This window comes from Coenobita brevimanus, chromosome 112 (assembly GCF_032717465.1).
Source record: "Coenobita brevimanus isolate Jiangsu-jjx chromosome 112, ASM3271746v2, whole genome shotgun sequence".
NCBI lineage: Eukaryota > Metazoa > Arthropoda > Malacostraca > Decapoda > Coenobitidae > Coenobita > Coenobita brevimanus.
The window spans coordinates 16,502,033-16,518,747 of record NC_137065.1 but is presented as its reverse complement, the minus strand read 5'-3'; the positions used below and the strand labels follow the sequence as shown (position 1 = coordinate 16,518,747).

Genomic DNA, 16,715 nt, shown 5'->3' with positions numbered 1-16,715 from the left:
CTGATGAAAATCGCCAGTTTCTACTTGTGCAAGCTGAACCTGGTAGACGTAAGACAGAGGGTTCTGTGTTTGTTCTTTTGACAAAAACTGAGCACAAAGTATCAAAAAGACAAGCCACAAAAGAGAAAATCCAAAGAAGAAATGGAAGCCTCCCGTTCAGTGGCAATGGTGGAGTCATCAAGCTGCATCAGGACAGATATTTAAGAAAGTGAACATTAAATAGCCTCAGCTGGTGACTCAGCCTCTTCCAAAAAGAGTCGTCGTATGAACATCAGAACCTCATCACTTAATTCTGCCTTGGACAATACTGCAATCAGTGATACAGAGACAACATTTGTCAAAGCGGAAATTGTCCATAGTCAAGGATATTACGTAAGAGAGTTGGCCATCAACGGACCATCAGTGAAGGAGGCGTGTTTTGGCAATATATATATAACGCACCAAAGAACTTTGAACAAGATGCTGCGTGGTGTTATGTTACTGTGTTTACTGTGCTGAGAGAGAGAGGATTGTGTGTGTAAGGCGTGAATAGATGTAGCTGGGGTATGAGCAAGATTGTCGGAAGGTATGGGTATAAGGTCCACTGCGTGTTAACGTTTGTACTGTGGACAAGTTTGATACAGGTAACTCCAGCCGGGAGCTCTACTTCTTAACTGCCTGAAAAGCCGGCTCACTCCTCACCTCCAGCTCCCCGAGACAACCAGGTCAACAAAACCATGGTGGCTCCACATGGGTCACCGATGTCAGCATGCATTCCATCACATCCACCACTCATGGCTACGCATTACCTTACATACATTAACACACATTAACATTAATGTAAGAATGAGCAAAGCGAAAACAAATAATATAATGCCTAGTTTATAACAAATCCTCTATAACAACTCACCCGGTCAACTAGAACTGTGTCCCCTGACACAGTGGGGAAATACATAGATAAGGAGTCTAGCTACATCGCATTTCTATCACATCCTTTTTTTTTTTTTGCTCAGTTGTTTTTCCGTCCTGATGGGTGGGAGAACTACTATTAGGGTGAGGATGGGAATATCATTAGGTTATGACTGTAATAATGCATTTTATCTCCTCAGTCATAACCCAATGATATTCCCATTGATATTCCCATTGTCAACCTACAGGAATTTTCCCAGCCAACCTTAGTAATACACATCCACACCATATTGTTACTAGTTACATTTTAGTGATATTTTCCCTCACACCCTTGAAAATTCTCACGTACACCCTGTAGTAGTACTCTTATACACCTTAATTATATTGGCAGACACACCTTAGTATTATTCCCAATCACACGCTAATGATACCCAAGTTTCATTTTTCAGTAATACTCTTAGCCACACCTAATAGTATTATCTCTAGCCACCCTAGCAGTAGTTCATCCACACCACTGTAATACTATTTTCAGCCACATCTTTGTGGTCATATAGCAATTTACAGACACAAATACCTACATACATACACACACACATGTATACATGCATATATACAGTACATACATACATTCGCTTACAAGTATACATGCACACGCATTCTTACTGTTTGACTGTAGTGCTGCCTACTTCTTCCTTTGCCTGGCCTCCTCTCTTCCTATTCCTCCCATCTTTCCTGTCACTTCTTATTGCTTTTCTTTCCTTTACAGGTGGCTTTAAATTGAGTGACAAGCCAAATGGTTTCCTGTAAGCCAAGAAACCATTTACAACGCTGGGTGGTAATCATATAACCAAACCATACGTACTCCCTACGTGTCAACAAGTGGGTTGATGAAGGGTTAGTGCCCCTCCCCGCTAAACAAATAACTCATAGTCAAATGGCCGCCTCTTACGGGATTATGGCGTCTGGCAATAGATAGATAGATAGATAAATTGCCACCTTCCCTGTCTTGGTTATTACAAGTAAATTTCCATTCTAGCTCCAGATACTCCTCTTGTATTCACGTTCTTGATTATTACCTTTCCCTTCAAACAGTGTGCAGTGACTTAAATTGCTTGGTACAGTAAAGTTTCCCTTTTCTAACCCAGTCTGCTTGGTAAATCTTATTTCTTTTTCCCAGAAATCATTTCACTTCTGTATATCCAGGTTTGTTTTATACATTTTCAGACTGCTTACAGTTCTGTTTTCCTAGCTTTCTCCTCAACTGTTCACATGATTGAAGTTGTCCTCCTTCATTAAATATTTATCTCATTATTTCCTTTTTCACAGGCACTGCTTAGCTACTCCTTCAAGCTTTAATATAACCCTTTAATCTAACCAGTATTCCTTGCATTTCCTACACCTAACTACTCCATTACAATAACTGTCATTTTTCATGTAAAATTATTTTTTGTACTACATATGCATGGTACAGGCCATTTCCTGGGGCCTGCAGTTATTTGCAGGTAAGAAAATGTCTTGGGATAAAGATGCCTCAGGATTTGAAATAATCTGCATTGTTTTATTAGCAAATCTTGTATTAAAGCCAAAAGACCTATGCTCAAAACTGAGTGTTTGATTGATATAGATAAATATTTCAGTCATCATCCTAACCAACCAATTCACTCTTATGTGGTAACTTTACCTAACTTTATCCGATCTAAATAAATACTTTTTGGTGCAAAAACGAAATACCTATTTCAGTAAAGCACTTTCGTGATTGCATTTATTTGTCAGTACTAACGAATTTCCTTCTTACCCATTCTCTAACTTAAGTGTAAAGGCCCACTAAAGCTGATGAAAAATACACCCCTGACTAACCACTTACCAACACTGACCTAACTCTGATATCTGTAATTTCTTCCATGTAATAAAATATTGTACTGTTATGAAGGGGAATTTGCCAGTTAGGTAGTCTCGTACCTTCGAGACGTTTCTGGTACCGAAAGTTCCTGTACGAGTCAGAGTTGCCAGTTAGCCTGCTGTTTCTGAGCGTAGTTGTTTCGTTAGTTATACATTAATTTAATGTGCTTTTTCTCAATAATGTTTTATTTAAGTGATTACTTGTTAAATTATGCAATATAAGTTCGTATGGTAAATGAGGCAGTGTGGGGATTGAGACGTAACACTGGTGTCAGGATTGGGATTATATCAGTGCTGCTGTGAGTCTAACTTTCGACATGGAAGCAGCAGGTGTGAAGACAAGGTCTCGAGCTGGACAGGAGGAGGAAATTTCCCTGGCGACAATTGTGAATCTATTACAGGCACAAAATAAAGAGCTCAGAAACGAAATCAGAGAACTAATACAGGAACAAAGTAAAGAACTCACAGAACTATTTCAGGCACGAAATGTACTGTTGAAGGCAAATAGGGAAGTACTAAGGGCACAACGTGAAGAACAAAAAGAACGATATGAGCAACTTCAAGAGGAATCAGAGGAACAACAGAGGGAATTACAGCTAAGGATGCAAGGACAGCCAGATGCATTCATGGGGGAAATGAAGGAAGAACAGCAACAGCTTAAAGAGGAAGTAGCTGCCAAGCTAGAGCAGCGGAAGTATGAGGTAAGCAATAATGCGACAGAGTGTAAACAGCATGTAGACAAACAGCTGAAGACAGTTAATGAGGAAATAGTGACGGAGTGCAAACAGCATGTGGACAACCCGCTGAAGATTAGCGAGCGAACTGTGATAGAGTGCAAACAGTATGAAGATAACCAGCTGAAGCATGCAGTCGATCATGAGAAGATAATTAGTGAAAATATGGAGGCTGTAGAGAAATATCGCACTGCTGGGCCTCAGGTTGTTGTACAGAGAGCATATGAAAGGAATGGACAGTGTATGGTGAATCTTGACAGATCCCATGCATCTAAAGGTGGCATTGCAGGGTTAAATAATCAGAATGTAGGAGATTTAAGTCCTGACCTTAATTATGATGCCCCAGTTTTTAGGTCCCAAACCAGTGAAATGCATGGCTATAATGGGAGTCCAGTTAATGAGAAACCTCAACAAAGTGATGGTAGAGTATCTTGGGAAGCTAGACCAGCACAATTATGAGGTGGGACACCGTCCTGGGTGGGTACATGGCAATGCTGACAGCCTGAGTCGTCGGCCTTGTGATCCAGAGTGCCGGCAGTGTAGTAAAAAGGAAGATCACAGTAAGAAATGCAACCGTACTGCAATGACAGGGCCAGCATCAGATGAAGAACTGAAGAGGATGCAGATGGAGGATCCAGATTTACAACCAGTGCTAAAGTGGCTGCAGCAGAGTACAGTGCGACCATCTTGGGAAGAAGTTTCCAGGTTAAGCTCTGCGACCAAGAGCCACTGGAGTCAGTGGGACCTTCTTTGCTTGAACAACGGACTACTGGAGCATCAGTGGGAGACAGCCAATGGCCTCAACAAATATTGGCAACTGGTGGTTCCAAAGAAGATGAGGTCCGAGATCTTGGATGAGTTCTATAACCAGATCACAAGTGGGCACCTGGGAGTGAAGAAAACTTTAAGCCAGCTGTGACAGAGGTTCTACTGGATTTGCATGCATCAGGATGTTGAAGAGTGGTGTCGAGCCTGTGATGTGTGCTGTGCCAAGAAGGGACCCAAGAAACGTGGTTGCGCCCCTTTCCAGCTGTACCAAGTGGGTGCACCAATTGAAAGAGTTGCGGTGGACATTGCTGGACCTTTGCCACTCACTGAGAGAGGAAACCAGTATATATGTGTCGCCATGGACTACTTCACAAAGTGGCCAGAAGCCTATGCCATCCCCGATCAAGAGGCTGCGACTGTTGCGCAAGTGTTGGTTGATCAGTTTTTCTGTTGTTTTGGTATGCCACAAGAGCTACATTCAGACCAGGGTAGAAACTTCGAGTCTGCTGTGTTCCATAAGTGCTGCAAGTTATTGTGGATCAAGAAGACCAGGACGACCTCACTAAGGCCAGAGTCAGATGGAATGGCGGAGAAATTCAACTGGACCCTAGGACAAGAACTGGCCAAGTACTGCATAGATGGACAAACAGAATGGGACCAGAAGTTACCTGCATTGCTGATGGCATATCAGTCTGCATCCCATATGTCTACTGGCTACACTCCTGAAAAACTGATATTGGGCCACGAGTTATGCTTACCCATTGACTTGTTAATGGGAAGACCACCTGGTGAAGAGCTGCCTACAGACACCTCCAGCTATGCAAAGCACCTTCAGGAAAGTCTGTCTGAGGTACATCATCAAGTGCGAGGAGCCATCAAGTTTTCAGGAAAAGTGATGAAGTGCAAGTATGATGCCAAGGCAAGTGAAGTGAGTTTCAAGGATGGTGACCAAGTCAGGTTATACAATCCTCATCGTAAGAAAGGACAGTCACCGAAGCTGCAGAGTCCATGGGATGGGCCTTACACTGTGTTGGACCGCCTATCAGACGTAACGTATCGGATTCGGGGAGGCAGGAAGTCTCGCCCAAAGGTGGTACACGTGAACTGTCTGTGGCAGTACCATGGGCCAGGACAGTTCAGCTGGGTCGTCTCGGAGGAATTATGCTCAACTGCAGCCGAGGATGTTGAGGAGGACCAAGGAGCTGAAGTTCAAGAGGATGGTGACAGTTCCCCAAGAGAAGAAGTGAATCAAGAAGAGGACCAAGACCTTCCAGGAGAAGTGGACTGTGTGGAGGAGCAAGGACATTGTCAGAAGCGGCATAGAAGAAGACCTGTTAAGTTGAAGGATTATTTTGTGTATAGTTTGAGGATTCAGTAAGATTAAGGTTTATGTTTGTATATATTGTGCACTTTTGTCGGGACGACAAAGAACTAGGGAGGGGATAATGTTATGAAGGGGGATTTGCCAGTTAGGTAGTCTCGTACCTTCGAGACGTGTCTGGTACCGTAAGTTCCTGTATGAGTCAGAGTTGCCAGTTAGCCTGCTGTTTCTGAGCGTAGTTATTTCGTAAGTTATGCATTAATTTAATGTTCTTTTTCTCAATAATGATTTATTTAAGTGATTGCTTGATAAAATTGTGTAATTTAAGTTCGTATGGAAAATGATTTAGTGTTATGTAATGTAAGAAAACTCTTTACATGTTTTGATATCCGAGTTGGCAACTGTTGTTCTCGTAAAATGTGGAAGTTTCGAGAGTAATGCAAGCTTATAAGATGGTGTAGAGACTATTACAAGTTTAGTCGGGTTTCAGGTCAGTTTGTATTAAGTGCAGTCGGTTTTAGTGTAGTGCAGTGTCAATGCAGTGTCAATGAAGATTGTATACTTTTGGTACTTGTGTAAACAGTGGCATACAGTGAAGGGTTATTGAAAATTGTATATCATCGGTACTTGAGGAAAGAGTGGAGTGTCAAGCATTAAGTGTAATAACTGTGAAGTGTTGTTAGGCATTAAGTGTAACTGCAATTAGTAAAGGGTGTATAGCTCCAATGCTTGTGAGAACAGTGAAGTGGAAAGCATTAAGTGGAATTACTTGGAAAATAAAGACAGTGAACTTTAGAGAGCCAGTGTTTATTTTTGCCTCAGCTGATCTTGTGTACTGCACACCTGAAGGCTGACCATAGGAAGAACAACTTACCGGGCAACGTCCTTCCTATACTGTAGTACTGCTGTTGGAGCCTGTGGCAGTGTGGGGATTGGGACGTAACAGTACATATAGTCTGCTTATAAGTTATATATTTATTTAGCCTCAAATGTGGGGGGAAAAGCTGTACTGTACCCAGCTAAGTACTGTGACTTTCATTATTTTTGCGACCACTGCAGCTGCTACATAAATCAATTGCTGTATACACTTGAACTGCATGTGATGTACTTCAAGAAGCACCCCATTATCAGAAAAAAAAAAAAAATCATTTGTTTAATTACTTTCCAATGCCAATGTCACACTTTCAACTATACTGAGGCAGAAACTTATAGGCTTCCCCTCAAATGTGATAGCTACAGTCAGTTAGCTGGCAACACAGAGACTCTGATATTGCTGCCGTTTCAAAAATCTATTCAGAATTTCCACGGGTACTCTGAAATTAATTTTTGTGCACAATTTATTTTTATCACTCCATATACAGTGCACTACGTTGTCACCCCATCACACGGCAAGTTTTGTTTACTTGTATTCGTTACTGAAACACTCAGTCTCGTAAAATTTTCTGAACAGCTCTGGATATCTGGTATATTTTAACATGACAAGGTAAATTTTATTCCCGAATTATTCAGTGTTTATAAGTGGAAAAACCAGCTATCATATTTATGAATATATAAGTTTGTTACACGAAAGGGATGTTTCTTGTGGCGTTTATTCTCCTGTCACATTCCAATACTATTTTACGCCATAACCAGCAGACGAACGTCTGGCATGAACAGCAAATTTATTTCTTGTACGAAACACGGGAACGTCAGGCGCTCACATTCGGCAATTCGTTTCGTTTCGTTTCGTTTCTTTGATTTACCTCCCCTATAGGGAGGACTGGGCCCTTCTTTGGCCCAGTCAGAGTTATTAGGCCAGTTTCCTCTGTTAGCAGAGTTGTGGCTGTGCTTATGTGGGTGGAGCGGTTTGTTGAACCACTTCTGCGAGGAGTTTTATGCGGGCAGTTGCAATGACAGCTGCTGCAGCATTGCGTAGCGTACAGTAGGGTTGTGCTGAGGCCTGAGTTGTAGGTATGTCTAAGTTAGGGTAGCGGCTGTTACTTCTGAGGCGTGATGTGGCTGGGCATCGTAGGAGGTAGTGCACGAGAGGGAAGGGGGTGTTTTCATTGCAAGTGTCACAGACTGGGGGGGAGTTGGTGTCATTGTTGACCATCTCATGTGGCATTTATAGCCAAGGCGGAGACATCAGATACGCGTGAGGATCTTGTTATTCATGCAGGCTGTAGTGGGAATGGTTTTGTATTGGGTGGCCATGTCGAATCAAGTGGCAGAGGGAGAGTCTTGCCTGACAGTATCGGCATGGTCCTTATGATTAAGAGTCCGGGATTTGGCTCGTATATTTCTCTTTATCTGAGATAATCTTGCAAGGACTTCAATGTCGATGTTAGGGAGATCAGTGGCATGTTTGGCTGCTATGTCTGCCTTTTCGTTCCCAATGATTCCAACGTGACTGGGGATCTAGTGAATAGTGATGGTCTTGTTGTCCTTGATCTTTTCTGCAGTTAGGAGGATATCAGAGACGAGACGTACATTGTCGGAGTGTTGGAGTTGTCTGAGGTTCTGTATGGCGGTGAGTGAGTCGGTGTGGATGATGATGGAGGTGGCTGCCGTAGTGGTCATGTCAGCAGCTTTCAGTGCTTCTGATATGGCAACAAGTTCTGCCTGAGTGGTTGAGGCTCCATTGCTGAGTCTTACCCCGTGTACTCGTTTTTTGCATATGAAGGCAGCTCCTGCTCTAGGTGTGCTTACAGAGCCGTCAGTGTAATAGGTGACAGAGTTGGGGGTGGTGAGGGAGGCGATCCTCTGGAGGCCCTCCTGGCGGAGTTGTTGAATGGGGGTTTGGGCTTTGGTAGGGGATCTGGGGGTTAGTAGCCTGAATGGCAGGGGTGACCAAGGTGGCAGTTGATGGTAGGACTGTACAGGTATGTCAGGGTCTTGGGCAATCTGTTCATCAATGTTGTAGGTGTGTACTGCTTGTGCTGTGCGGTGGGCTCAGCTGTGATTGAGCAAATCAGGGTGCAGATTGATTGCATTCTTGAGCTGTGGAAGGATTGGAAGTGTTGAGGCTTTGTGGGCTAGCTTGGCTGTAAGGGTTGCAACCCTCGCCTGGATCCGGTGCTGCAGAGATTCCACATCGCACTCCACGTGAAGGTTGCAGAGATGGGTCCATATGGGGGAGTTTGTCATAATGCGTAGGACCTCATTTTGGATTACCTCGAGTTTGCTTAGTAGTGGTGTGCTAATCGTTGGTAGCGCAGGAGCACAGTAGTCTACTAGAGAGTGGATGGCCTGGATGTAGAATAGGTGGAGCACTCTGTAGGAGGCTCCTCCACCCTTTCCTGCTAGAGATCTCAGTGCGCTAAGCCGCATCTTGGCTTTTTCTCTGAGGTGGTTTACTTCAGTCTGGAAGGACAGCCTGGAGTCCAGCCACACTCCTAAATAAAGGTGGGTGGAGACATAATGGATTGGCATATTACCGAGGTAGAGTGGCTTATTCGGGGTGGCAATGCTAAAAGGTAGGGCTTTGGTTTTGTCAGTGTTGATCTTAAGGCCTAGTTCTTCACAGCTGTGGTTTAGTTTGGAGAGTGCAAGTTGGGTTTTGGAGTGGTAGGGGCCACGGTTGATTAGGAGCGTTAGGTCGTCAGCATAGGTGAGGAGTTTTGCTCCTGGGCCGAGGTCTATGTGTAATAGGTGCTCAATGAGGGTGTTAAACGATGTTGGGCTTATTATGCTTCCCTGAGGTGTGCCATTGGTATGTCTGTGGGCTGTGGATACGTGACCTTGGAAGCGGACCACAGCTTCCCTGTCCTTGAGAAAGTCTTTGATCCAGCAAAGGAGCCGCCCCTCTACGCCCTTGCTAGCAAGGGCAGAGAGAACAGCCTCAGGGCATGCTAGCTCGAAGGCCTTCTCAAGGTCAATGAATACTGCTAGGCCTTTGCCTCTGCGTTAATCGGCTAGGAGTGTGGCCAGGCATTCAGTTTTTCCTTGCCCCTTGGTATATGCGAAGAGGTGGCCGTGGGGCGAGGCGGTACCCCATTGTAGGCGGCGCAAGGCGATCCTCTCAGCAGTTTTATTTAGGCAGCCGAGGAGTGAGATGGGCCTGAAGGACCCGGGGGCATGGGGTTTTGGGATTGGAGTGAAGGCTGCCTTTTTCCACTGTGTGGGGAACCTCCCCAGCGTCCATGTATGGTTGAGTAGGTTTAGGATGGCTTGTCTGGCTCTAGGCCCTGTATGGGTAATCATGGAGTATGTAATTCCATCCAAGCCGCGGGCAGTGTCTGTGCTTGTTTTAAGGACGCTCTCAAGTTCAATGAGGGTGAAGAGGGTATCGGTGGCAGCAGGACGGTTTTTCGCTGCAATAATGATTTCGGCCCGTTCATGATGGAGTGCTTCCTGTCGAAGTCTTGTGCTTAGTGGGAGTTGGATTGGTGAAGTGCGTTGGGCAAACTCTGTCGCAAGTCGTTCAGCTTCTTGGGGATCTAGGTGGGTGGGGTGTGTGTGCTGGGGGTGGCTGGGAGACCGCTCTCAGTCTTTTCCAGATTTTACCCAGACTTGTTTTGGGTCCTACTCGTAGAGATTGGCACCATTCTAGCCATTTTTCTTCCTTAATTTTGTTCTTTTCTCTGAGGGCATGTTGTGTCACTTCCTGGAGGCATTGTCGTTTCTCTACTGTGGGGTCGGCTCTATATATTTTTTTGGCTCTATTTAGGCGATGGTTCAGCTCTCGTACTCGATGGCAATAGAACCAGTGGTCCCTGTGGTGTTTCGCCAACCTTGAGGTTTTGGGGATGGCCTTTTCGGCAGCTGCTTGGAAAGCTGCAGATATCTGCTGCTCATGCTCATTGAGGTCTTGTGAGGGTTCGAGGGAGGTCAGGTATTGTTCTAAGGTGGTCATGAAGAGCTCCCAGTTTGCTCGTGCGGTGTTCCACCTGACTGGGGGTCCTGGTGGTTTGGGCAACAGGGCTAGATTAATTGTGCAGAGGATGGCGTGGTGATCTGAGGTGAGTGTGGGGTGGACTGGCCATTGACTTAGTGGTGTGATGTTCGAAGAGAGGAAGGTGAGATCTAGCCTACCTCTCCTCAAGTGGGTGGGGATGTGAGGGTCATTGAGAAGGGAAATACTGGTCACTTCCTCCAAGAGTACAGTGATGTGTTGGCCTGCAGAGTTTGTGGTGCCAGGGGATTGAAATCTGGGGTGGTGAGCATTTAGGTCTCCTCCAATCAGTAGGGGTTCCGTGGCTGTGAGGGTGAAGAGTTCTGTCAGGTCAAGTTCTGCCAAGCCTCTGTGGTATATGAAGATTTTCATTAGTCTGTCAGCAAGAGTGATTGTCACACCCTGAATTTCAACTCCTTCTCCACACGGTGGTGGGGATTGGATGACTGTGGCAGGGATCTAATTCCTTACTAGAATGGCGCAGCCACGAGGGCCACCACGAATATGTGGCAGGAGGAATGGGGTAAAGCCCCCTAGGTGCAGTGGCTGGTTTTCAGGGATCAGCATTTCTTGGAGGAGGAAAACGTCAAACTGGTCTTGGTGGGCGACTTCCTCCAGTAGGGCGCCTTTGTTACAGACGCTAAAGATGTTCTACTGAAGTATCCGAAGGCCAGTAGGGGCTTGGTTCTGTGCTGGACTTCAAGGGGTTGTGCATACTGTAGGGGGGGTAGGCAGTTGGAGGTAGGTGGGAGTGGGGCTCCTTAGTCTTCCCTGCCTGCCGATCCTTGATGTGGTATTGGGGATCGGGAGCATGGTCTCTCTCCTTCTTTGTGGGTTGACCGATGTCTGGGGGATTGGGAGCGGTGTCTGGCGGCTTTGGACTTGTTGTGCGGATGTTTTGTGGTAATTGGCTTTGGTTTGTTCTCTGGTGTGGAGGTTTGTGCTGACGGGGTTGGCTTGTGAGGGATTGTCTTGGGTTGAGGCTCTGTCTGGACATGGGGTAAGGTGTCTGGGGGGTTGCTCTGTGTGGCTGTGGAGGGGAGGTTCTCTGTCCATTTTTGGACTGCCCTGTCAACTATTGGTCCGAGTGGTCTGGGATGGAGGGTTTTGCCGAGTTGTTCTCCAATGGTGGTTATGATGGCTGCTCCTAGGTCCCTGATAAGGAATGCTAATGTTTCTCGATATATAAGAAATTGGCTTGGGCTGAAAGTAGGTATCGTCTGGGGGGTCGGTGTGGTCATTGCGGTCTCTGTCTGAGTTGTGGAGTCTTGCATGGTCGGAGTTGTCTGTAGTTGGGGCTGTGTGCGGGTTGGTACCGCGGCTTGCATGGTGGCTGCGCTTGGTTCTGGTTGGGTGGGCGCTGGAGATGTCTGACTGTGTTTGGTCGGGGGGGGAAGTCGGTCTGTAAGAGTGTTGGTTGGGTGGAGGTTTGTGAGTGGGGTTTTTGCTGCCCCCAAATGAAGATGCCTGGAGGGGCGGGGGATGTTGTCTCTTTTTCCTGAACCCATTGCACCTGTCTTTCTATTCCTTTCTGGACTCTCTCTAATCGTGCTGGACAATACTTGTTCCATGCATGGTGACTGCATTTGCATTTGGGCATTTTGTTGATATTGGCTGTTTGGCCTTGAATTTCTTGAGGCATCGCTGGGTCTCGTGTCTGCCACTGCACATTGCACACGTTGGGGGTCGAGCACATTTGGACTGGTGATGGCCAAAACGTTGGCACTTGAAGCAACGGAGTTGTTCGGGCGTGTAAGGCCGGAGGTAGAAGGTGCCCCAGTTGCCAAGCTGAAGATTCTGAGGTATGACTCCTCTTAGTGTGACTATGACTTGTCTGGTGGGCTCTCCACTGGCGACTCGGCAATGTGTTGCACCTTCTACTTGGGGATGTTTGAGGATGGGCTCTAGGGGGTAGTTCAGGGGGTAGCCCATGAGGGTTGCTTTGCAGGTGGTAAGATTGGGGTCGATTTCCTGAATCTGAAGTGGCTTCCCAGCTACTGAAGAGATGGTTTTCAGGGCGTCTCGTGTGGTGTCGTCCTTGGGGATGAGAACTGTACTGAGGTCCATCAACTCTCGAATGGAGAACGTGAGGTAGGGAAACTCGTCTTCCAGGGCTGAGCCGATGCTGTAAGTTGTTGGGAAGGCGTCGTTGGGCGTGATTAGATATGCTGGGTAGTTGCAGTCTGGTTGGGGTGGGGGTTTTGCTGATACAGCAGGTGGCCGAGTTGTCGGAGGGTCGCGGTGTGTCTGAGCAGGTAGGCTGGAGGCAGAGGGATGGACGTTTCCCGCATTCTCAGGGTTCTGTGGCATGCTGGAGGCATTAGCTGTACGTCGGTTGTGCTTCTTCTGGACGAGAGTGAAGCCGTCATCATCACTGGGATCATTTGCTATGCTGTGGATAGAGGCTGCAGCAAGATCAGAGAGGCGTGCCAAGGAGGGATCAGATGGTGAAGCAGCAGCGGAAGCAGCTGATTTACCCTCTGTGTCGTCGGTATTAGGTGGGGAGACGTCAGTATCCATGGCTGGGGTAGAGTCAAAAAAGTCGTCAGGGTTGAAATCTGGGCCGGTGACTCTCTGTTTCTTGGATGACTGTCAAGAAGAGTCTGTAGATTCTGGGGTGAGCGTAGGCTCCATGTCCGTGGACGCACACTACCGTGTGAGGATCGAGCAAAAAAAAAAAAAAAGGATTTTATATATATAAATATATATAAAAATAAATATATATATATATATAAATATATATATATATATATATATATATATATATATATATATATACATATACAGATATACACATATACATATATATATACATATACATATATATATACATATACATATATATACAACAAATAATATATATATATATATATATATATATATATGCACTGAGGTATTTATTTATTCTGTTGTTTATCCGTTGTTCTTCCTAGCATACACTCATGTACATACTCACACACACATGTATACTTAATATACATGAATGTATCTGCATGAACCTATGTGTATACTTTTAACAGAAAAAACGAGAGAAACAAGAAAAATAAATAAATTATCAGCTGCAAATCCGGCAGTTCCCTACAGTGACGGGGGGCCTAACTCCCCGCCCTCTAAAGGGCGTCTCGAGAGAAGCCCGACACTGCCCCGTGAGGGACTTTCCAAACCCTAGCCTTAACAGAAAGCCTACCCTTGCCGCCTTCTATAACCAGGCCTCTAAGGCCCCCCTTCGTGGAAGTACCCTAACGGTACCCCTTCAGGGTTCGGCTTCGTACTACGGCAGGGACTCTAAGTGGCAGCCGGAAAAACAGCTGATATCCAGAGAATGCAAAGGAACCTCAAGGCTGTGGTGAGGGAGCTCGGTCAAGTAACGTGATGTAAAAAGAAGACTGTGCAAGTCCACGGGATGGAGTAGCCACGTTTCAGTATCACAGACACTGGGGGAAGACGTCTGATCACTGTGACTGCTGGGACAGAACTGATTCGGCACTACTGGCGTTTAGATTTTACAGTACGGCCCTGTCTACCTATCTGACTATCTGTCTCTCTGTCAATGTGGACATTCAAGTATGTTTCTCGTATTACATGAACATCCACAAACATTCTCCCCTCTCTCTCTCTCTCTCTCTCTCGTAAATTGATTCAACCCCATTTCATTAAATTTCTTTCCCAGGAATAAAGCTGGAATGCTTAATATTCTCTCTCTCTCTCTCTCTCTCTCATACTATTGTTTTCCTGCAGAAGCAAGTGTCTCTCTCAGGCTCGTATTTTTTAGATCCTATTTTCTTGAGAGAGAGAGAGAGAGAGAGAGAGAGAGAGAGAGAGAGAGAGAGAGAGAGAGAGAGAGAGAGAGAGGTGGAGGGGAAAGGGGAGGGAAAGTAAAGTGAGGTAAGAGAAGCAAAGAAAGAGGACAAAGATTAACTGGAGTAGCTATCAACACACACACACAAGAAAAGAGAAAGAAAACGAGACCACAAATACTCAAATGCTAGAAGAAAAGAAAACTGAGATCTAAAGGGCATAATTGCACTAAGATATAATACCTTACCATACTCTCAGGAAAAACTTTATCTGAGCACCGATCGGAGCACCTAGCACAAGTTGTTAGCACTCTGAGAGCACCTTTGATAATTAGTTGATTCAGATGACCACCAGATTCTTTCATTTCATTAAATTAGGAATGATAACTGACTAAAAATTAAATAAATAAATCTCTTAATTTTCACATTTACTCATAACATCTTTGATATATTTTTGTTCCCTGGATTATTTTAGTTTATTGAGGAAAAAAATTAAATATAAATGTAATATCTGTAAATGGTTTGTAAATGATGCTTATTATACTATTTTTTTTTTATCCAAGATTAAGTAAGCCTTGTCAGAGTTAATGTATTATTATTGTTATTATTATTATTATTATTATTATTATTATTATTATTATTTTTATTATTATTACTACTATCATCATCATTATTAAAACTGTTATTATTAAGATGCCGTTTTTCCTGTAGTAATCGTTCAATTGGAAAGAAATGAAACTAAGTATTGTGGCACAGAAGTGACTAACTCTAAATGTATAGCTCAGATTTACTTTTTCTTTAGTTGATATATTGTCTGGACTCATTCCTTCCATTTTCTTCACCTTCCCTTTCATTTTTTTCCCCTCTCCCACTTCCTCTTCTTCCCGTCTTCTCTCTCACCATTTTCTCTACCCCTCTGCATCTCTCCTCCCATCCACGATTTTTATCTCCATCTCGCCTTGAACCTTCGCGTCCCTCATTCCTCCCCCCCTCCCTCTCTTACTATCACACACACACACACACACACACACACACACACACACACACACACACACACACATATTGAAGGGCGAACACAAAAAGTCTCACAGATTCTCATGTTTTCCCATTTTCCTTCGTGAACATCAGTATATTTAGTAATTACGTGCATCCGTGTGATCTATTTCCACGTAACTGTCTATCTATCAGTCTATCTGTCTGCCTGTATATCTGTCCATCCATCTATATCTATGTCCGGCCATCCATCCATCCATCTATCTATCTATCTATCTATCTATCTATCTGTGTTTATAGATAGATAGATTTTACTGTACAAGTTGGTAGTTTATATATATATATATATATATATATATATATATATATATATATATATATATATATATATATATATATATATATATATATATATATATATATATATATATATATATATATATATATATATATATATATATATATATATATATATATATATATATATATATATATATATATATATATATATATATATATGGAGCCTCTGTGGTAAAGTGTGCGTTTTCGTACACTGAAGAACGAGGGTTCGCGCCCCGCCAGGGTAATAGACTTTGGGAGCGTTCATCAGGCCACGTACTGTTTTGGCAGACATAAGGGGTGCTGTGGTTGAACCAGTGTCGCACACTATACTGTAAAGTATGCTTGCACCCAGTTGGCTTGCTCGGGCCGATTACACTTGATTCACAGACTACACACACATCCAAAGCCACTCCAACACTACAATTACACTTACTAGCACTTCTCACCCTACATACAGTCTCTACCAGACAGCCTAGGCCACTTGGTAGAGATACATTGGCTGTATCGTCCCCACTTCGGTCGAGATAGGCCAGTCCTGCAGTGAACACTCAAACGGCTGATGAGATCATATTTATCTATCTATCTATAAATATGTGTGTGTGTGTGTGTGTGTGTGTGTGTGTGTGTGTGTGTGTGTGTGTGTGTGTGTGTGTGTGTGTGTGTGTGTGTGTGTGTTGTGTATTTTCTGTCTCTAGGTATCCATATATCTAGCTATGTTTATCAGCCAGTACATCTATCTGTTTTTCTGTCTATCTGTGTGTGCATTTTTTATATCCTTTCCATCACCATTTTTATTTTTCTATCTTTTCCATCCTTTCTTTCTCTCCTCTTCCTCTGTCCACCCTTCCTTCCTTCCTTCCTTCCTTCCTTCCTTCCTCACATCCCACCTAATCCACTTAACCCCACCCCAGTTCCCTCCTAAGTGTCTGAGGGGGAGAGGGGGAGGACGCAGAGGGGAAGAGATGAAAGAGAAAGAGGATAAATGGATGGCATCAGGGAAGGGGTGGGGAGAGGAGAGAGAGGGAGGGTGGGGAGGGGACAGGGAAGGGGAAGAGGAGAGATGGAGAAGAGGGGGAAGGAGAGAGGAGAGATGGAGAGGA

General features: G+C 44.4%; 1 protein-coding gene and 1 pseudogene across 1 annotated transcript; one reads left to right on the top strand and one right to left on the bottom strand.

Moving 5' to 3' along the window:
* Positions 1-8,007: 8,007 nt before the first annotated feature.
* LOC145418113 (uncharacterized) lies at positions 8,008-10,855 on the bottom strand. The gene is made up of 4 exons (XM_080286642.1): positions 10,096-10,855; positions 9,539-9,902; positions 8,656-9,490; positions 8,008-8,463 (listed from the first exon to the last, which is right to left on the bottom strand). Exons 1-4 carry the CDS (start codon positions 10,853-10,855, stop codon positions 8,008-8,010), a joined length of 2,415 nt encoding a protein of 804 aa, XP_080142768.1.
* A 2,146-nt stretch (positions 10,856-13,001) lies between these two features.
* LOC145418112 (KRAB domain-containing protein 2-like) overlaps positions 13,002-16,715 on the top strand; it is a 97,538-nt pseudogene continuing 93,824 nt past the window's right edge.